The sequence below is a fragment of the Nanorana parkeri genome, unplaced genomic scaffold (genome assembly GCF_000935625.1).
Source record: "Nanorana parkeri isolate BGI_ZX_2015 unplaced genomic scaffold, ASM93562v1 scaffold164, whole genome shotgun sequence".
Taxonomy (NCBI): domain Eukaryota; kingdom Metazoa; phylum Chordata; class Amphibia; order Anura; family Dicroglossidae; genus Nanorana; species Nanorana parkeri.
In genome coordinates this window covers 1,814,716-1,837,422 of record NW_017306432.1, presented here as the reverse complement: position 1 = coordinate 1,837,422, position 22,707 = coordinate 1,814,716, and the positions used below count along the sequence as shown (strand labels likewise).

Sequence of the window (22,707 nt, the reverse complement as noted above, 5' to 3'; positions counted from 1 at the left end):
TGAACACGATTCCAGCATTTTGTTGTTCAGCTACCGGCGTTGAGTGCTCATCGCAGCATTTAATATCACTAGGGATGGACGCCGTGCACTCTATTCACTTTCTAAATGTGGACTGGCAACGGCATTTGTCACTGTTTTCATTACATGGGAGAAAACAGTACATTTTCCATTAAATGAAGCTGAGCATCTATGGCTACAAAATATTCAGTTTGCTGGTACTTCCAATGGAAAAATGACTAACTGTTTTGACCTGCATTAATGTATTTCCTATAGAGAAACAACTGTTGCACCGGACATGTAAACAAAGTGGCATACTTATAATCATCTTCTGCATCAATTGTTTAACATGCATGCTTTTGTTTTCCAATATGTAGTGTTTTAGCAGGCTAATCAGTCCTCTTACTGCTATGTAAACCCTCACTTCCATGAGCAGTGACTCATGACTGTCACAGGATGGGCTGAGATATGTTTGATGTGCAAGGTTAGATTGACAGCTTGGCTTTACTTTCTCATTGCTGTACTGGCGGAAAATGGCTGCCCCCAGTAGGGGAATAACTGTGTCTTTGGAGACAAATATTTCGATACAATATTTGGCTGTGGTTCCTGTAAACATTTGCAAAGGAAATGGGTTGCTTTACCTACTGTTGGCTTCCGCTGAGCAGGGCATTTAAGCATATATTTGAAGGTCCAATGATGCCATCAAGTACACAACGTTTTGATATTATACAGGAAGGCTGGGCACACACCTTACAACCATCGCAAGACTTTTGTCTTGCGATGGTTGTAAGGTACTTAAAAAAACGTACGATCTGCCTATCTTGCATAGGCAGATCGTACTTGCGATGATCACAAGCCACGCCCCCTGATGGGCGGGCTTTCCGATGACCGCAATGCCGAACGGGCAGTCCGACTTTTATATTGTACGATGCTCGGCGGGTTTTGAAACATGTTCGTAAGTTTAAAATCGTGCGACCTTACAGTAGTAGAGGTCGCACTGCTTCCACACACCTTACGATAATCTTCCACACACCTTACGGGATTTTCCGCGATTATCGTACGATTATCGCAAGGTGTGTGGGGACCTTAAGGATGGACTCTATAGCATTACGTGATTAAACATTAGCTATCACACTTTTCCTGTGCATAAGGAACCATCATTTGATCCACATGCATGGCAGGGTTTTTGTTTCCCTACCTAGGAACAGCTTGTGGGGTAACCCCATTTCTCACCCACAGGTATGGGGTGTAATATGTTGGAGAAGTAGATTGCACAAGTGTGAATCAATCCACATGCAGAGCACATTTTACATACAGGAAGCAGAATGCGGTTACAGAAGCATACAGGTTTCAAATAGGCTAACGACCTGAACTGGGCTCCCATAGAAATGCTGGAAAGCACAGTATTGCAGAAACCCAGTACAAAGCAAGCATTTTCAACAATGTAGAAAAAAGTACTTTTTAGCCTAAGCTGGACTCCAAGTAATTGTCATCTGATTGACTCCTTAGCGTAGTGACTGCAAGATGTTGATGCCAGGTCAAATCCGGGTACTTAAAGGAGAACTATGGGGTTAGGGCTTTTCCCCATAGTTCTCCTTAGGGTAACGGGAGGACACAAACAAGCTTCCTCCCGTCACCCTAAGCTCAGTATACCACGAGCTACAGCTCGCGGTATACTGAGACACCTGCAGTATACCGCGAGCTACAGCTACAGCTCGTGGTATACTGATACATTTATGTATTATTTTTAGATTTCTTTTATTTCATTTCAAAAGCAGTTGTTTTTTGTTTGCTTTTTACTTTACTTTGATTGCTATCACATAGGGGGGCTTACAAGCCCCCCATTTGATAGCAGATGGTGGTGACAGGTACTCAGTAAAGTGATTCTGGGGATCCAAAAGACTCCACGTTTACACTTTTACACTCCAAATAAGCTATTGAAGTGCAGATCGCACTTCAATAGCTTATAGCTGGGCTTCAGGAGCCCAGCACTGACAGCTATGGGACCGGAAGTGATGCAATCTACATCGCTTCCGGTCCCATAGAATGGGGAGGGGATCGACGAACGGAGGATCGTCCATCTCCTCCCCAGCTCCCTGTCGACACCAGAGATGCCGGTCCCGGGCACATAGGAGGGGCAACGGAGCCCGGGAAACACGGTGGAGGTGTCGGTCGAGGGGGGCGGCACGTTCATCGGACTGTAGAAGCGATCTGGCGACAGCTGAGTCGCCAGAATCGCTTCTATTGTAAAGCCGACAGCTTTCGCCGCCTGGAGTCTGTTGCCCCGATGCTGGCGACGTACACTGTACGTCGTCAGTCGTGAAGGGGTTAAAGTAAAGGGCCACCTTCCCAGCTGCATGTATTTACAGTATATCTGCTCATTTCCAAGCCTCTCCCTTTACTAGCTGGGACTGGGAAAGTGTAATATTTAAACTTGAATGGATTGCAACTGCAGGAGTGCAATAGTGGTGAGTAACTCACATGTTTAACACTTGGTTCCAATTAATCAAATTCATCAATTAAAGAAAGGAAGATAATCATCCACGATAACAGCAAGGTGTATTACTTCATACATCCATTGTTATTAACAGAAAGTCTCATTATGTGCTAATTTTCCCAACAGGAGATACAGTGAATTCATGATAGAGTTCTCTCTCACTCCACACCTCCTGGCAAGTATACTTAGTTAATAGGTCATATGTAAATCACGAGGTAAATTACAAATAGAATTATATGTAGGTAAATGAGAGGTTTGGAATTAACACAGGAATGTCTTAGTAATTGTGTTTGCTGTATCAGACGGATGCAGGAGATCTCAGCGGAGTTTGGTGTTTGTAAGCTGTGTGGAATCCTGTAGTGAGATGCAGCCATAGATCCAGGTATGGTGCAGTTCATTGGAGCAAGGGAAGTGAGACAACAAGGTATTCAGGCTGCAGCTGAAAGATCCTGCATGACTGCTGGGAGATGATGAGTAACAAGTTGGTAGTTTGTAATCCAAGGTAGTTTTAGGCAGTGTTTCAGCAGGCTGGTGTGGAGGAGAGTCCAGATAACAAACATATGTCAGGGAAATTATTTCAGAGTGAAGAGCGTTTTCGCTGGTATCAGAAGAGCTCGGCTTTCATGATGACATTAGGACACTGACTAATTCAATTCACCCGACTAAAAAGGAAGCAACCAACTGGAGAGTGAGGTGAGGAGTGACGTCGGCTGCTGAGATTGGTTGGTTGGCATGGCTGGAAGCGCCATGCACCCCCTTCCCGACCACGGAAGAGGTAAGTGTGTTACAGAAAGAAAGCCATGTGAAACTTCCACACAAGCTTGTTAGAGCTTACACAAGGCTACGGAGTCATTCCTTGTTTCCATGTGACAGTGATAGGCCAATGATAAGGCAATTAGCACTGTCACATGTGAGAGTTGGAGGGAGTCACATGTTCACCCATATCTGGAAGTGTTGGGTATTCCTCCACGATCCCAACAGCCAAACATAACTGTATGGGATTGAGAAAAGAAGTACATGCTACTGGATGGAGAAAGAGTTGGGTGACCCTTTTCCATTGTCCATGTAGGTTCATTGTAAGCCACTGGCCCCCACCATCACACTTGTCTGTAGTATTTGTTTTAGATGGAAAGGCATCACCACACCTTAATCCTTTACCATTTGCTTGTGGGGCTGCAAATGGGAGTGTAATCAGTTTTCTAGTTTGGTCTAGTTTCATGTGCACACTCCTAACAAAGAACTCTAGGAGCTGCCGTTGCCAGTCCATAGTTCTGTTGACGTTACTGTGTGGAACTCAAGTAGTAAAAATTGTCTGCCAAAAAGATAAGGTTTTAAATTGAAGACAATTGTTTTAGAGATCTCTTATTCTAAATCTTCCCATTTTATCGAAATCTAAAACAAAAGGTTTTGGCTTTAGATATACTTCAAGTTTAAACCTGTGCATGCATTTGGGTCATTATTCTAGAAGTCTGAGCTGTACAGCTGTTCATATTTGCAGTGGAATAATACAGGATATTACACAATTTTAACTCTAATCATTTTCCCATTTAAACATATGCTCAGTTTCAATTGCCCAGCTTTGTGATAGATTTTTAAAATATGGAATGAAGAGGGAGAGGACCTGAATCCCTAGTGAACATCTGACCTATCAGACACATTTGATGTTGGCACTCAGTACTATACATAGTTTGTTTACTGTACAGATATCCTCTGAACCCTGCTGTGTCCCTATTGTACCGTACAGTATAGGCTTACACCTTCACCCAGTCTGGCAGGCTTTTGAAGATATCATCTGTACCACCACCCAAAACTCTTATTCAGGCAGTCCTACATTATGTAAGGCAGTACTATGCAATACTATAAAGTATTTACTTGATACTTCCCAAATCTGGAACTCTGTAAAGAGATTAACCTTGGGATGGGGAAAATGGGTGTGGCTAATTTGGGCTGAATATTGGGTATGGCTTAAATCAAATGAGCATGGTTAAATAGAGTCTGAGCCTGTGTATTGTATATACTGCACATAGTTTGCAGTTATTGCACCTACAACAAGAAATGCCATAATTACAGTACTATGAGTGAAAGTCTAACTTACATAAACCTGAATGATAAAACAAACAAAAAAAATCTTATATACACAGAGAACTAACAATTGCTCTGAGGCAGCCTTAAAGAAGTACTTCATTATTTGCAAACTACACAGCCATGAGCAATACTTTAGTCAGGACTATGTAATATACAACTTAGCATAAAATGTGCAGAGGTCAGGTCTATGTGATGTACTACACAGTACATAGAATGTAGCAGTCAGGGCAATGCAACCTAATGCTCAGAGTACAGCAGTGAGGATGATGTATCATAGGGCCCCTTATATTGCTGGTCAGGGGGAGGAAAAAATGCTTCAGTGTCAGTTGTGAGAAAGAAAATCCTGTGGTCAGTGAAGGAAATGCCCTGGAGTCAGTGGGATGAAAACATGTCCAGTGTTGGTGGTCAGGGGAAGGAAAAATGCCCAATATTGGTAGCCAGTGTACAGAAAAAATGCTTGCTATTGGTCAGTGAGAGGAAGATATACATGGAGTCGGTAGTCAGTAAGATTGGAAGAAATCCTGAAGGGATGGAGGCTCAGCAAGTAGTGGTGTAAAACAGTTGTGATAAAAGGTGGTGGGGGAACAATAGTTCCCAGCAGGGGGTGTGAGGAAACAATAGTGCCCAGCTGGGAGTAGTGGGAAACAATATTGCCCAGCTGGGGGTGGTGGGAAACAATATTGCCCGTGGAGAGTGAGGGCAAACATTGGTGCCAGTGGACAAGTACAACACCTTCCCTTGAATGAAGTGTGTGTCCCATACTGCTACTTACTCCTTCCTTCTCTTTGCTATGATTCTACAGGCTTTGCTCTACTGCACATAATCTGGAGTTTGGTGCTGGAACAAGCACTCAAGGACTGGGCTTTGGAACACGTTCTGGATCTGCAGGACGCTGGAATTTTGTTAAAATCCAGGGACAGTCCTATGCAATCTGTGGTGGGTGGGGGGTATGTTTACTCATGTTCTTTAATTTACACTTGCCTGCTGAGGTACAGTTTTAATGTTTAACTGTTATCGTGGAAATAGGATAAATTATAAAAATATTTTGCATATGACAGGTTCATCTGTGTCTTTAAGGTGGGTCTTACCATTTGTATCCTTGGGGTAACTATAAGAGTAAACATTTATGTAAAATCTGAAATACACACAGATTTCCTGGCGTGCAACCATTGCATAGATGGGCTATTCTTCTTAATAAGATTATTATTATTATTTTTTTTTGTTGTATTTACATTTTTGTAATATATTTTACTAAAGTCAGTTCACATATAACCACCAGGTGGCAGCCTTCTGCCACAGATTTCTTCTCTCTAAGAGAGCAATTTTTTTACCTTGATCATGTTTTAGTATTTCCACCTTGTGATAACACTTGGGGAAGTCATATTTGAGCCTGACTGTTTGATCTGTTTGGTAACAGAAAAATATCAGAAGTGCCTTGACTGGATGCAGAGTAATGTAATAGTTGTGTAAAGCGTTTTGTATGCTTGCTTATCACTGTCATTTACTATATTTACTATATTTACTATTACTATCTACTCATTTACTATATACCAACAACATTTCCCATAACATTTTATTTATTAAAAAAAATAAAAGCTCTATTCACACCTATGTGTTTTGGTCCTTGTGGGTACAGTACTTTGTAGGCATGCTGTATATTTTAGGCAGAGGTTAGATACCAGCCATTAATATGTAACACATATTTGTCTCTCCAAAGGGCATCCCCTGACTTCCTTATTCTTAAAGTAACTGTGCTCTTCTGCAGCGCCTTCTTCCTTCCCAGGATCTGCAAGGGAGTGCAGATAAGGTGAGTATAATGGGGTATGGGGAGAGCCCTTTATGGAGACACTGTCACTTTTCCTAACATGGGCAAGGTAATAGTGTGACTTTAAGAAGTAAAGGGTGTTCATGTAGTTTAGTTAATAAAATTAATCTGTGCAAGGAAAAAAATTGTTTTAATAATTTTCTTGTACATGATTGGGTATTTAACCTCCCTGGCGGTATGATTATGTCAGGAATTTTGTACCAAAAGCGGTACATTGTTTTGTTATTTATTATACAGTATATATTAGGGAAGCACTCATACCAGTTTTTCAGTATCGAGTACGAATACCAATATTTCTATATCGGTATATGTATATATACCATTGCTTCCATTGGCATGGAGGCAGCTTTCCGGGCAATCAGGAAGCCGAGTGGTGATTAATTATCTGCCTCCCGGCTTCCTGAGTGGCCGGGAAGCCGACTCCATGCTGATTCCGCCCAGCTACCCAGCCAATCAGCATGGAGCCAGCTGATTGGCCAATCAGCAAGAAGCCGGCTCCATGTACCCCTACATGTATATATTTACAGAGTACTATTGTTGTACTCTTTCCAATAGTTTGAGCCAGCGTGTGACAATGCAGCTGTCACACATCAGCTCTGTAGCTCGAGAACTGAGTGATCAAAAACCACTGATCGCTCAGGTCATTGCTTTTCCCTGCCAAGAGTGGTGTCAGTTACTGCTCCGTGCAGGGATTCCTCTCTCTCCTCCAGCGCTCATTGGAGGGAGAGACAAGGAAGGGGGCAGGAACAGCTTGCTCTGGCTCTAAAGAGACACAGCCAGCTGTCAATCAGGCAGTGGGGTTAATCCCGACAATATTGTCAAAATCTTTACAGAATCTTTGCCCTGCAGTTGCATACCATTGCATAGATGGGTATTCTTCTTAACCTCTTGCCGTCCGCCCGTAGTAAAAAAACGGACGGACGGCACTGCTGCATTTGCGGGTTGCCGTCTATTATAATTTTTTTTTTTTGTTGTATTTACATTTTTGTAATATATTTTACTAAAGTCAGTTCAACAAATGCTCTGTCTGCACTCTGCGCTGTCAACAAATATCGGGCATAGCCTGCTATATGCTGACTTTGGGTCATAGGAGTACCTGAATAAATGACCCACAGAAAAGCTTTACCAAAAAAAAAGGTTTGGCCATAGTTCTCTTTTTAAGTCACAGTTTCAATGTCTCCTCCAGCCTAAGTTGACTAGATACATATGCTTCAAGTTTTCTGCAACGCCTGTAATAAAGTACTACACAGCTATCGACAAAGTGATCCTAAAGCACATCTATTTTTTTCATTTAAGTTGCCTGTGTCTGCTTTAGTCTCAACTTAATGGACCTCTTCTATATCAAGACACTTCAATACTACGCATTAGAGAGAATGATAAAGTTCTTTAATCAGCATAATGTCAGGTTTCTCCTGTATGAAGGTTACTCTGTAATGAAAGCTGATTTCAGATTGATGCAGCTAATGTATGTGTTGTATTTGTGCCAGTAGAATCTTATTTATAGGTAAGTGTACTGGTTATTGGATGGAATTATAAGTTCAAGTCTTCTACACAAGGTTAAAGAGAATCCATGAAAAATGCAACCAGTAATCACCACAAAGCCTATTTTATTCAGTTGCAAATAACAAACCTAGACCCGTGAAGAAATAAACGCATAAGCTGAAACCTTAATTATGTGATTAAACCAAGGATATATACAAATTGTTAGGGCTAAACAGTTTTTGCGAAGACTACGGATTGTTACTTAACCTTTTTCCCATATAATCTAGTGCTAATGTTCTGAAAATGTGCATTGTTTAATCCCAATAGAACTCTAAACAAACAGATGACTAAAACATTAAATACATTTCTGTGAACTGTTTTGTACATTGTGACTATTGCTTAGATTTAAATGAAGCATGCATACAGAAAGAAAAATGTAGGTAAGTGAAATTATTAGCAGCATTGCATGTTTTTGTGAAGTGCAGAAACTACCTATTTTTTTTGATCAAAAGAAACAAAGCGCTAAAGGTAGCTGTATGTATTTTTTTTACCTACATAAGTTATGTGACTGTCACTCATTGTATAAAATCTCTAGAAGAAAAAGGTCAGGTAAAACACAAAATTCTGTGATAAATTATCTCTAAAAATAGACACCTGTGTATCATTTTGTTTTTGAAAGAAATGCAAGGCAGGAAAGAGACCAATATACAAGAGATTTCAGCTTGCTGTAGCCTAAAGGCTTACTTGAAGCTTAAGGACTTACAGTGACTGTTGACGAGAAGATATCTACCCGAGAGAGATAGGCAGAAATACATATTTCTATATATGAACAAGTTGATGAGTTCTCCAACCTGCTGGAACTCTTCTTTGTCTGACACTGGTGCACATGTGGTACCTTTCTCCTTTCCTCTGGTGTATAAGAGGGGAAACTATTGAGATTTTCCATAGCACGGGAATATGTTGACTCATCTTTAGCCACAAAGAGTACAGAAACAATCAATGATTGAAAGCAATGCTTGACATCTGGAGTATTTTCTGTAAATACCAAGTTGTTTGTGGCCAGTCTTAGAGAGATCTCTGAAGGTGTCACAGGTTTACTGTAGGGACATTTTCTACAAGCAGGTGGCAGAAGGCTGTCTTCCAAACTGCAGGCTCTCAAAGTATTCACCAGAGCCACTAATTGTAGGGATAGATTTGACTGAAGGACAACCCGAAAGGGAAAGCCCTTGGGATTACTTGGCTCACATCAGCTGGCAGTCAGGGCCAGGTAGAGTATTACGTTCAGGCCAGAGCTTTGGTATGCAAGCACAGCCAAGAATCAAGTTAGCTGAGAAACAAAGAGCAGAAATAATAATTCAAGCTCAGAACCAAGGGCAAGTGATCTGAAGCAGTAGTCAGGAGACATACAATTACTAAAAGGGAGAGATGGAACAGGAGAAGATACAACAGACTGAAGAAGCAGATAAGAATAATCACAGAAATACTGGAGAAATAGGGGAGCATGTGATCTCTCCTATGCGACAGTGCGTGGGCCTGAGTGACCATTCATCAGACACGAACACTGTCATGTGATGGTAGAGACGTCATCTACCTGGGTAAGCTCCAACATCATCTGACACTGGAGCTTACTCCTGGCGGACTCCTGCAGTGGGAAGGCAGCCAGGTTGTGGAGATTGGTGAGTATACCTTGCCATAAAGGTCTCCAAGAGCCTAACAAGGGTAATCATTAAAAGAATGTTACAGAAGGAACAGGCAGAATTGGTGCTGATTATGAATACTGCAGTTGGGAAAGGGAAGTTCAATTTCAATTTCAATAATAGGATTACTAAGGGCTCTAATCTAAAAAAAGCAATGCACCTTGTTAGAAGACAAAGAAGTCAAAGCCAAGATTCAATCATAAGGAATACTGATAAAAAAGGCAAGGGAAGCTGGGCACTGTCATGGGGGACATGTACCAATGCAAATTAAAAAAATACCATACAGCGTGGAAAAATCTCTTCATGCGAATACGAGAGGACAACATGGAAAATACACAAATCCTTTAACTAATGCTTGGGGGATGCCTTAAAGCTGTACATGATGTTACAGAAAAGTACAACTTTCACAGACCCAGCAACTGAATGCACCAGCAGCACATATTTGTCCATGGAATTTTTTTTTTTTTCCTATTGCAAATAGATTGGGTTACTTACAGCAGGAAAACCCAATCTGATTAATTTCAGTTTTTAAATTTTTTTTTTTTTCAGGTAGCTTTAAAAGCATCACATGCCTTTTCATCAAATTGTTACAGGCCTGGTTTGACTGACAGAAACTGACAAGTAGTTCACTGTGACTGACCCTTCTCTTACTGGTACAAAATTGTCCTGGTGCTGGTTAATTTCCATTAAGTTCTAATTAAGAATTAAGAGACCGCAGATGATACAGCAGTGTAAAATTGGCCGGCAGCAGAACATTTTTAATGAGGGAAAACTGCAAAATGTACTATCGAAAAAGAGTACAGGCATGTGTTTTACTACAAGAATTAAGAAACCACAAATGGCACAACAATGTAAAATTTTTAATTTTAAGTAGCAAGGCTAGGCCTAAATTTACTAGAGACAAAGAGCACATGTTGGGGCTTTACTACAAGAATTAAGAAAGTTGCAGAGAATGCAGCAGTGTAAACATGACTAGTAGCAGGGCAGTTTGTCTCAGGGATAATAGGCCATAATGTACTAAAGACAAATAGTACAGACAGGTGTTTAACTACAAGAATTAAGAGACTTCAGATGATACATTACTATAAAATGTTCCAGGTAAATCCCCTCTTAGACAGTTGTCCCAGGAAATAGTGTTCCTATTAGAAGATTTGCCTTCTATTCCTGTTCTGATAGCTCAAAATTTAGAATTTTCCCTTGCAGTAGCAATGGTCACCGGGACAAATAGTAAGAATAAATGACCCCAGTGAAGCCAGAAACAGTGATAGAAGCTTAACAGGTGTTCTAACTTGTCATATACTATCCTAAATAATATTAAAAAAAGCTTTGCCTTTGCTCTACTCATTTGCATACGAATGGAATGATTTACATACAGCTGTGTCCAATTTGCATAGACAAGGTTACTCAGAAGTGCTCTAGTCCTTCTAGTATGATCATTCTGAGAGCAGTGTGAGCATGGAATGCTAAATTCAGCAATTACATGATGTCTTTTAGCAATATCCGGGACTTAATCTGGTTCAACTTTGACATATACTGTGGTCTTAGAAAACCTTTACTTAAAGAAAAAGTTAAATATGAGGGCTGCCATTCCTGTCTTTATTTTGAAAGTCCTAGTTTCCTGGCTATCCCTCCTCTTATCAATCCTTTCATTCTCACTATGGGCTTCTTTTAAAGTGCATTTAAGGGAATTTTGTTTGTTTGAAGCAATTACACTCACTCTCCTGGAAAAGCACCCCACAGTTTTAAACGGTTTTGTTTAAATTCTAATGGTGGAGTGATTTAGGGTCCGTTCACACCATAACGTTGTGCTAAATTAACAGTATCCATGCATTCAGCATGTACTATTACACAGCGCATCTAGCATTTGGTACCATAAGCTGGTGCCTTGTGTTGCCATTGATTTGAATGACACTCCAACATACATCCCGGAAGGCATGTGTTGCAGTGATCCTGCTTTGAAAAAAGCAATACATGCATTGCTTTTTTAACAGCACTGCAAACAACTGCCACAAGATGCATTGTGGTGCCATTCAAATGAATGACAAAATAACACACCAGCACATGGTATCACATGTTAGGTGTGCAACGCTTTGGTGTAAAAGGGCCCAGAATCTCCTACAACACACTAAGGCCCATTGGGTGGTCATTAGGATAGCAAGTAAAATCTTCCCAAAAGGGACATTTTAAAATATGGAAGATGTAGGTGGAAGGAACTGAAGCTGAAATTGGTTTTGTTCCTCAGTGTGAACGTGAGTTCATACTGAATTGTACAATGACTCTGGCTAGGCAGCTCTCTAACGGTGCCCATACACCTATCGATTTTAATTTCATGGTCTTTCGAACGATAATCGATCAGTTGATGGGAACCCTGCGATTCTTTTTACTGTACACCTGGCTGAATTTTCTCGAAAAGGTGAGGCTGATTGATGGCTTACTGTCATTTTCGTATGCAAAAAATCGCAACCAGAACACTGCGCATGTGCAAACAAAAATCCATTCTGACGATCAAAAAATTCGGTGAGTTAGTATTGCTAAGGAACGATGATCAAAATCGATATTGGTCTGTGCATGATGGGCTATTTGAGCTAGGATCCAATGAGGGTTCTTGGCAGGAATTAAAATTCCCCATCAAAAATCTATAGGTGTATGGTCAGCTTAAAATGAAGGGGCCTCTAGATGAATTCTAGAAGGTGCAGGAAAAGCAAGTGTGACACACAAAAGGTTTAGTAGTCCAAGAGTATTTAATAAATCACAGAAGTCCAAAGACAACTAGCCAATGTGTTTCAGAGGCTATAAGGTTCCCCTTGCATCTAGGCTTTTACTGCTGGTTTGAATGGAATGTTGGGTAAATAGAGAGTTACACACCTCCTACACCTCCAGCCACTGCATGCTTTTGAAATAAAGGAACCAGTTTATTCCCAAAATTAAATTAACCCTCTACAGTAAATGTGGTTAGTTTCAATTTGGACGTGCATTTTGAAGTAAAAAGAAACACATTTTAAAAAAATCTTTAATTATCTAGTAAATAGGGCATACGATATCCTGCTGTGCAAAAATCTTAATCATGCACCAGTGAAACATCATAAAAACTCAAAATAATATATCACAACCTCTCACCACCTCTCAAGCTTATTCAGAATCCAGAATGCAACAATATGATTATTAATATCAATAATATAATTGCATACAAAAAGTATAAATAGAAGAACCCATAACTAGATATGAAGATGAAAGAATACATGTGGATACACGGACTGCAGTAGTGCTTGCATGAAGAAAGATTAATGATTGTACACGATTAATAACCTCCATCAACACAAGGTTATTAGTATCATTAATGTTGATAAAAGGTTCAGGAAATGGCAGTAGTTTCAAAGCAAGGCCACTAATTAGGTTGTAAAGCTGAATTCCGGGCAGATTAACTAATTAAAGCAGTTATGTGTTCAATAAAACATAATTAGATGTATTTATAACTATAACTCTATGTATGTACCTGACTTTGTATCAGCCTCTTGTTATCCAGTCAGCACCACTTGGACTGGGAGAGGGAGAAGCTGCACTAAGGATCAGTTACATTGCAGTGCATATAAGCTGGCTAGAAACATACTGACAGGATGAGATAATAGAATGAGCAAAAGCAAGACTTATCATCACTGTGGTGCTTCTAATCATTTAGGGGGTTATTCACAAAGCTGCCGGAGGCAGCCGAGTGAATAACCCTGCTGAAGTGAAGTGCTATTCACTTCTGGCTTGTACGGCTGATTTCATCCAGCCAGCCGACTCTGCCTTCGGCAGGCCGTTCGCCCCGATTCGGCTGGCACTTTGGCTCAGTCGAGTCGAAGCAAATGCTTTTGACTCGGCTGAGCCGCTCGGCCGCCTTCGGCTGCTGTACGAGCTATTGTTAATAGCCCGTATAGCAGCCCTTCAGTTCGACTGAACCAAAGGGCAGAGGCAGCCGAGAAGAGCCGAAGGATCAGCCAAAGCTACGGCTGGATCCTTTTGCTCCTTTGTGCATAGACCTCTTAGTATCCAATTAGGGGCATAACTAGAAATCACAGGGCCCCATAGCAAACATTTGTATGGGGCCCTGCGATTTCTACTTACGCCCACCTAATAACCCAAACAGCCCACTTGAGGGTGACCCTGCAGAGCCCACCATAGATTATTTATGGTGGGCTCTGCAGGTTCTCAGGAGGGCAGTCAAGCCCTCTTACCTGTCAGCCCCAATCCACTGTCTGCCTCCTTCTTCGCCACGGTTGCTGGCCCCCGCTTTCTCTGTCACTGGGCCCCGCCTCCTCCATCGCTGCCAATGACGGGCCCAGCCACCTCCTCCGAAGCTGCTGGTTTTCACTGACTCAGCAGGGGCTGTGAGGAGGATGCCGCCGCACACATCACTGACAGGTTCTCCTCCTCACAGCCGCCAGTGACAGCCAGCAGTCTGAGATGCCATATCAACCCAGGCGGCTCGCACAACATCAGTGGGGTGTCCTGGCCAGACCCCCCTGTGCCCCGGGCCCCATAGCGGCCACCTGGGTCGCTATGGCAATTGTTCCGCCACTGTATCCAATGATAGGTTGGAGAAGAACTGGTTCTAGTGTCTGGTAAGGCTGTGTCTCAGGGCTAGACCAGTGTATCCCAACCTTTTTTCAGTCACAGCACCCTATAGAAATACACAACATCTTGAGGCACCACAGCCTAATACGTAAACAACATAAATGTAAAAAAAAAGGTGTTGCCCTTCCATAGTGCATAGCAGACCCTTATCCCAGATACGGGTCTGGTATGGATTTTCAGCAGAGACCCCATGGTGAGATGGAAGTAGGTGACAGGCAAGGCAGGCCTGGATGGAGAACTTTTTTGAATGGCTCCCACCATTCTTAGCTTAGTTCGTTTCCACGGTGCTGGGGCCAAAAATTCGAGGCACCTCTGACGAAGCCAGAAGGTAACTTGGGGTCCAATGGCACCCTGGCTGAGAAGAGATAGGCCAGACAGAAATAAAGAACCCATATACAAATTTTAATGTAGATCTGAACCTTTATTGGACGACATTTAGCTTGCTACAACACTGAGTACCATAAGCATTAGCCATGTTTTTTCTCTGTTTTCCCCTTTTTTGCAATGTTAAACAAGTACTTTTTACTTTCTGGCTATTATCAGCTGTAAAGTGGCTGTTAATCATGCGTTCCTTGAGACTATTAATCAGGTACAGTAATTTATTGCTGTATTCGTGTTTATAAATATTTCAATGCACTTTGTATTTTTATATAAATAGATCTATTGGTTCATGCCGATATTGGATGCAATTGGTCAATTGTGGTGATCCATCAATTTGACATCAATGTCTTTTTTAATGGTGTGGGTCGGCTTTGTTTATTATTTATATCCTTTATCTCTTTTTTGTAATTATGATTCGTAACTGATAGTTGTTATTAAATATTTGAAATTAAAGCTGAATTTAGGGCACACAATCAAACACTTATCTAGCAGCAGATTTTTTTCCCCATGCAAGCATTGAAAGACAAGAATACAAGACATTTTTTCCATACCAGAAAGGAATGATAGGAACTGTCACTGCAGCTGTATCATTATTAAAATCAAGCCATTTTCAGGGAGTATAATGTTGGCAAAGCAGCAATATGAAAGAGCTGCCTTCTGTAGAACTACTTTTCCAAGCAATAATTGCACCCACAGATAGGGTAGGATGGACAGTAAAGCTTCGTTATATAGCCAAACATTTGTGGACACCTGACCATTAAAGTTTAAACATGTGCGATTCGTTTCGTTACAAATCGAAATTCGTACGAATTTTCCTGAAATTCGTAGATTCGTAAGCATACGAAATCCGAATGGCAGTTTGCGAATTTATATCCAAAATACGAAATTCCGTTAACGAATTTCGGATCCGAATTTCTTTGAAACAGGAACTAATATTACCCCTGCAAATGAGGTTGAACAACATGACACGATTTTTTTTTAATCCAAAATACGGATCCGCTGCTGCTGAGGGTTGCATTACAATACACAGGCAGGAAATACGAAATTCCGTTGACGTATTTTCGTTCCGTTATGAACATTCGTTATATATTGAAGTTAAAAAGCAAAGTACATTTATATTGGAGTTAATGGTATTTTTTTAAGTCCGAAATACGAAATTCGGATACGGCATTCGTTAACGGAATTCGTATTTCGTTTTGGTTGACCAATCAGAGGTTCTCTTCTGCTGCTGAGAGTTGCATTACAAATACAGGCAGGAAATACGAAATTCCGTTTACGTATTTTCGTTCCGTTAGGAACATTCGTTATATTGAAGGTAAAAAGCAAAGTACATTTATATTGGAGTTGATGGTAGTTTGTTTTTAAGTCCGAAATACGAAATTCGGATACGGAATCCGTTAACGGAATTCGTATTTCAGATTAAAAAACAACTACCACATCGACTCCAATATTAACAAAGGTATTTTTGATTTTTAACTTCATCATAACGAATGTTCGTAAAGTTACGAAAATGTGCCGAAACTAACGAAAATATGTATTTCGTACGAATCCGAATTGAGTTTTGGATACGAATTACGAAATACGAAATAATGGATATTACGAAACGGAACAAATTTTTTGACGAGTCTATTAAAGTTAAAAAACTTTTTGGGCATCCAAAACCATCAGCATTAATATGGAGTTGCCCCTTATGTGGCTGTTAGAGCACAAGAAGAATTTGCTCGTGATCAGTATTCCGGTTTATCTCAAAGATCTCCCATTGGGTTAATGTCAAGGCTCTGTGAAGGCCAATCAATTTTCTTTCACACAAACACGTCAAGTAATGGCTTTATGGACTTGGTTTTGCGCCCAGGGGCACAGTCTTGCTGAAACAGAATAGTGTATTTCTTAAAACGGTTGCCAAAAGTTTAAAAGGACTCAATTGTCTAAAGTATTTTTTGTATGCTGTTGCATAAACACCTTTACCTTTACTGGAAACACCTAAACTTTGGACGGTTGTCTACATGCTTTTGGCCATATAGTTGTAGGAGTGATGATCGGGTGTCCACATAACATATAGTGTAGCAGTTGATTAGTTGTTATGGGCAAAAGGCCTATTTTTACAACTTCCCTGGTTGTTCAATTCAGGCAACCTGTAAAGCTGGCCATAGTCATGAGATTAAAATCATTCATTCTCACTAATGACACTGGTATGTATTCTGCTGCATTTCACAACACAGGCCAAATGACAGGAATTCAATTAACAGAATGTTCCCAGAGGAGCCTGTATCTGTGTTGAATTACATTAGTATAGGTTATGCATTTTGTATGCATTGCCTTGCTTTTTCCCATTTGAGTAATTTGCGCAGCATCCTTCCAAATTTAGTATAGTGGCTAATGTTCCCATGAGATAAGCAATCAATGCCTGCTCCTTCATTCTCCATTCATATGAACATTTATGCTGAGGTGAGCCGATTGTTCATGTTTAGTGACTGCCAGCCGATTGACTCATCTCCTAGACGTTGGCCCCTGTCTGCTTGACAAACTACCCTTGCTTAATCACATTTATTAGAACATGGATCAGTGCAGAATTTGATCTATGTGCATATAATTTAAGTTTATTAGCCATTGCGTTATGAATGGAAAAATTCAATATAAGCCTCCAGACTACATCCTAGAATGTTATAGTTATTTTTTCTGGTATTTCATTATTTAAAATTACACACTTTTATTAACTTTTCAAAGCAACACATAACCAAAGTTAATATTGTGTTATCTAGCAAAGGTTTCTTCCATGTTCTATCTTGTTGAATATCGTCAATGCCGTGGGCTCCAGACACAGAAATGACTGTCTGTGATGTTCCACCCACTGGTTAAATTGGATCTGTAGTGGACCGTTTTATTTAATCAGTCTAGAAAATTGGTCTTCGCTGACAATGAATGTGGTTTCTCAAATATCATTATTTGAGGTGATCATGACAGTTCTTTGTAGCTCAAATGAACGTGACGTGTTAAGCTTAAAAGAAACCTGAGGAAAACTTAGATGCTGCCTTCTCAAAATGTTAGTTATCTTGCTGACTCTCTTGCTTCAATACTTTCAATCACTTACCTGCAACCAGTATACAAATCAGGACTTTTGTTTTTCCCCCTAACTATATGATTTGAATACCCATTGTGAGTTAGTGACACAGAAAGTATTAAACTCCAGGGAAATGTTTTTATTAACCCGTGCAGTGGGGCTACCCCCGCACTGCACGGGTTAATTGCTCGTTTTTGGCTATGTTAAAACAAAGTTAAGCTCACCCAATGTTCCTAGCCGGCTTGTTCATAGACAAGTCCTTGGAGCCTCCTTTCCCCTCCTCTGCAGTGGTCCAAGGTCCCATAAATCATCAAGTCTATACACAGTAGTATGTGTAGACATGAGGGTGCTGAGGAACATTCCAATTCGGCAGCGGGAGGACAGAGGCTGGAGGGAGCACTGTAACAGTTGGCCGGCTTGGATCATCTGGTGAGTATTTTAATTATTAATATTAATTATTAATCATTTTAATAAATAAATTAATCATTATTCTTATTTTTGAACCGAGGGTAGCCCCACTGCAATGGTTGAGAAAAGGTTTTCCTGGAGATCTTCTTTAATGCAGGTGCATCAGCATTGCCAGCCAATTAGCTAGTATTTTCACCAGGAGATCAGCACTAGTAGCCCCCATATTCCTTAAAGGACATGTTTACTTTAAGCTGGAAGCAGTAATAAAGTGGCACTCAGAGTAACAGTGTGACAGTGGGATCATTAGGATTAGATTGAAGGGCTATTGCTTCTATACATTAGGTATGGGTGCAGGGTCCCACACCCAAAACACTGGGTGACTGCTATGTGCACCTCCCAGATGATCATTGCTATAAATACGCAGCTGGAAAGTCCCTCCATACTAGACAAGTGGTATGGCAGGGTTAGCAAGCTGGGCGACTTGTTACCACTACATACATTCTGTAGATAATAGCCTGCATTCTGGAGAATAAGTGTGTTCCATGTTATATTAGTTGTGAATGATATTGTTCTTTGAAAGGTTTTGTGCTTGACTCTACTCCTCCTGCATTGTTTTGTAGTGGACGTATTACATTTTGTTAAAGCTATACTTAATTTTTCTCTCTTTTTTAGGGCAAAATGTTTTAGAGGAAAGAAGGTTCAAGGGGACTATGACATACGAGTTGAACAGGTAAGAGCAGAAATATTATAGGATGTTGTATATGTTTGATACAATGCCAACATCAATTTGATAAGTGTTTTGAGTACCAAGTGTTAAAAGCACTATATGATTAATATTATTATTATTTCATAAACTTTCATAATACATTCTATTTTGTGGTAATAAATTCATCCTCACATGTTGGCTGTGCCTCTACTATAAAAGCAAGGAGGGAGGTGCTTTAAATGGGAGTATTAAACTTTAGGGCTACATTTACAACTATGTGGTAGAAAACTTTAGAACTGATTTGGCTTTGATTGGTGGGTACAGCTGCGCCATGGTCTTCCAGGGTTGCACTGAAAGATGTCCTGTCAAAACGCCTTATAAAAAGGACTAAAAACAGGACTATAGACAATAAAAATCCATCCAAGAAGGATGGCATGATATGTGTTTGGCTCCTGATGACAACACAGAAATCTCCTGGGGCACATATTAACACAATAGGGACTTCGTTCCCCAGAGCTACCCTTTAAAGTAGTAGGGCCATTATGACACTGCTTTGGAGCAGTAGGTCCTACTTTCTGGATACATTGGTGCTAACAGAAAACCCTTTGGTCTATTATGTTAGTCAGTCTCTCCATGTTACTATATAGAGAGGTCCCAGTCAACAAGAGTGCTATTATTTAAACATCAAACCCCTTTTAATTAATGGTAATTTGGGGTTCAGTGCTACAAAACAGCTTGAAAATACAATTTTCTTAAACCTATTACTTAATTTTGTTTTGTCCTCTTTAAACCCAGGCTGAATTTTCAGAAATAAACCTTGTTGCTCATTCTGATGGAACTTATGCCGTAGACTTGCAGACCTTCCGGAATGGTGCAAAAGTTGTCCGGTGAGTCCAATTACAGAAATCATATACAATAAGATCCTCTCTCGCTTTGCAGCTACTGTCTTGATCAGTCTCCTATTTTCTGGAGACTTTATATGCTTTTAGGTTTTAGATGACTAGAAGTATGTTTGTAAACAGCAAATCTGTGCTTAAAAAAAAGGCTTTGCAAAATCTTTGCCATAATTAAGAATTATTACCAATAATTTGTTTGCAAAGAAACAGAGTAAGAAACAATCATCTCTGATTAATAGCAAATCGTTAACAAATGTGGTTACAACTAGGGATGCACCGATACCGGTATTTTGGTACCGAGTACGAGTACCGATAATTTTTTTTCGGTACTCACCGATACCAATTACCGAGTAACGGAAGTCCCATTCAGGAAGCCAGGTGGCGTGTAATGACTCGCCACCTGCCTTCCTGATTAACAAGAAAGTCCCCTCTTACCTTGGTATGTGCAGCCTGTCACCCCCGGGGCCTCTCCAGCGAGAACGCGGCCTTCGTCTGGTACCCAGCCGGAGCCGTGCGGCTGGCCAATCGGGAAGCCGGGCGCCGGCTCCATGCTCTCTTGTCATGAGATGACGAGGGAGCATGAAGCCAGCTTCCCGGCCAATCAGAAAGCAGGGCGTCGCGTCATTAGACTGCGCCCGGCTTCCCGATTGGACAGCTCCGGCTGGGTACCGGACGAAGGCCACATTCTCGCTGGAGAGGCCCCGGGGGTGACAGGCTGCACATACTAAGGTAAGGTAACCTTACCTCACGAGGCCAGCTTCTTGATTGGCCAGCTTCCCGACCAATCAGGAAGCCAGGCTTAAGCTGCATTCGGTTCAGCCAAATATGCTCAGCATATTCGGCTGAGCCGAAGTGAATAACACGTTCAACTCAGCTGATTCAACACTTGGATCGGCTGAGCCAACCTTCGCCAGTTCACTTGTTGCCGTTCGCCCCTATTCTCATAGGGGCCGAACAGCAGTGAGTGAATAGCCGATCACCGCTGAACGGCATTCGGCTCGGTTATTCTGCTCGCTACCTCCGAGGTAGCAAACAGAATTTAAAAAAAAAGAAACAAAAGAAAAAAAAAACAAGGGCGTGGGGTCCCCCTCCCGATCCATACCAGACCCTTTAGGTCTGGTAGGAAAGTTAGGAGGGACCCTAAGTTAACAAAAAAGTGTGTGGAATTCCTGACCAATCAGGAAGACGGGCGGCGGGTCATGAGGTGCCATCTGAAGCCGGCTTCCTAGCAAATCAGGAAGCTGGGAGGCACGTCATGACCCATACCCTGGCTTCTTGAGGTGGGTCATAATCCACCACAAGGCTTCCTGATTGGAAAGGAAGCCAGCTCCATGCTCCCTTGGCACTGCCGGTCAGAGGGTGATCTCCCTCTGACCAGAAGTTCCAGTATCGGAGGTAAGTATCAGAGCATTTAGGCGAGTATGAGTACTCGCCCAAATACTCGGTATTGGCACCGATATCAATACTAGTATCAGTGCATCCCTAGCTCTGACCCAGTCATCCAACCATCAGAATTCGGCTCTTGTCAAAGTCACTCAAATCCTTATGCTTGCCCATTCTTTCTACTTCCAACACATCAACTTCAGGGTAAAAATGTTCACTTGCTGCCTAATATATCCTACCCACTTCAAGGTGCCATTGTGCAAATTAGAAAATCAATGTTAATCCATCACCTGTCAGTGGTCATAATGTTATGGCTGATCCGTGTATATATCCAATGGTGGATAGCGCAGTGGGTACACTCAAGGCAAGTAGAAACAAATGGTCCTTTGGAAGAGGCACTCACAGGTCTTGTATTGAAGCAACATAAATAGATAGATCTGCTCTAGAAATACAAGCAGCACTTTGTTGAAATGTCGACTAATAAATTGTTTATGGAAATTAGAGAGCGCTAAAGGACCTCAACCTAAATAGTTAACAAACCTAAATGTTTATAAAGTGCATAAATATGTGCAAAAAGCAAAACACTAGTAATAGTTGATAGGTATCATACACATATTCATTATAAAATAATCACAGCGATAAGAAAAAAAGGGTCCAGTTCCCCAATGTATATGTGACCAATGATAAATACGTGATCAATAATTCATAAGTGATCAGTGATAAATAAATATATAAATAGAGTAATCCTGCATAAACAAAGAATCATCCACAGTAAATCAGATGGGTCTCAAAATACCCAATAAAATAAACTTTTTAGTATTGTGATGGTGAATATAATCATAAAGTTCATCCATTTGAAATCCACCCATAAGTGAAGAAAACATCCGTAGTGCTACCACAAGTGAATCCAATATTCCTTTAGTGACAAAAAACGTGGGCCCCTTCAGGGTATGCATTTACCGACTCCCAATGGCTGAAAACAAACAGCCCAATGCTCTTAGTTTAGGATCGATCTGCAGACTGGATCCTCGTGGGTTCACAAGCCCAATACGTTGTTGTACATCTGCTGGTTTATATAGCACTTACAGGATAAGTCCCTGCACAGCCTGCCAGTCTCACTCACTATTCAGCTCTGCTCAGACCAACACCTGTTGCCAGAGCATTAGGTTCATTTTCTAGCCCGTCTATGTGTACCTGGTTCCAATACATTTTTTATGTAGCTTTAATACAAATACCTTTTTATGTATGTAATATAAAGTATATACTGTGAATACTGTGGAGTTGATTTACTAAAGGCAAATTGGCTGAATTTTCACCTTGCAAAGGAATTTTCCCTTAGCTTAGTGAATGAGATGAAGCCCTGCGAACTTCCATCATCCAATGATGTGCAAGCAAAAATACATATTTTTTCAATTTTCATGTCTGTGATTGGGTATTCTATGCAAACTGCATTTTCACCACATTCACAAAGTGTATATTCCCTTGGTGGAGTCACTATTGATTGAATATCGTTGTCTTTTTAATGTAATGATAAATAAATAGCTCAAGACAGGTGATCTTGTGTGCTGGTGACACGGTTCTTATTTGGAATCATTGGGGTCATTGTAGCACCCTTTTATTCTGGCTCATAATGCTCTATGGAATGCACTTGAATTTATGTCATATTATATATATATAT

At 40.9% G+C, this 22,707-nt stretch overlaps 1 protein-coding gene across 1 annotated transcript in view; it reads left to right on the top strand.

Annotated features, from left to right (window-relative positions):
- Window positions 1-22,707, top strand: part of SYN2 (synapsin II) — a 279,216-nt gene that overhangs the window by 132,030 nt on the left and 124,479 nt on the right. The window contains exons 5-6 of the mRNA XM_018554553.1: window positions 18,717-18,774; window positions 19,546-19,637. Coding sequence (XP_018410055.1) covers window positions 18,717-18,774; window positions 19,546-19,637 — 150 coding nt within the window. The remainder of the gene's footprint in view (window positions 1-18,716; window positions 18,775-19,545; window positions 19,638-22,707) is intronic.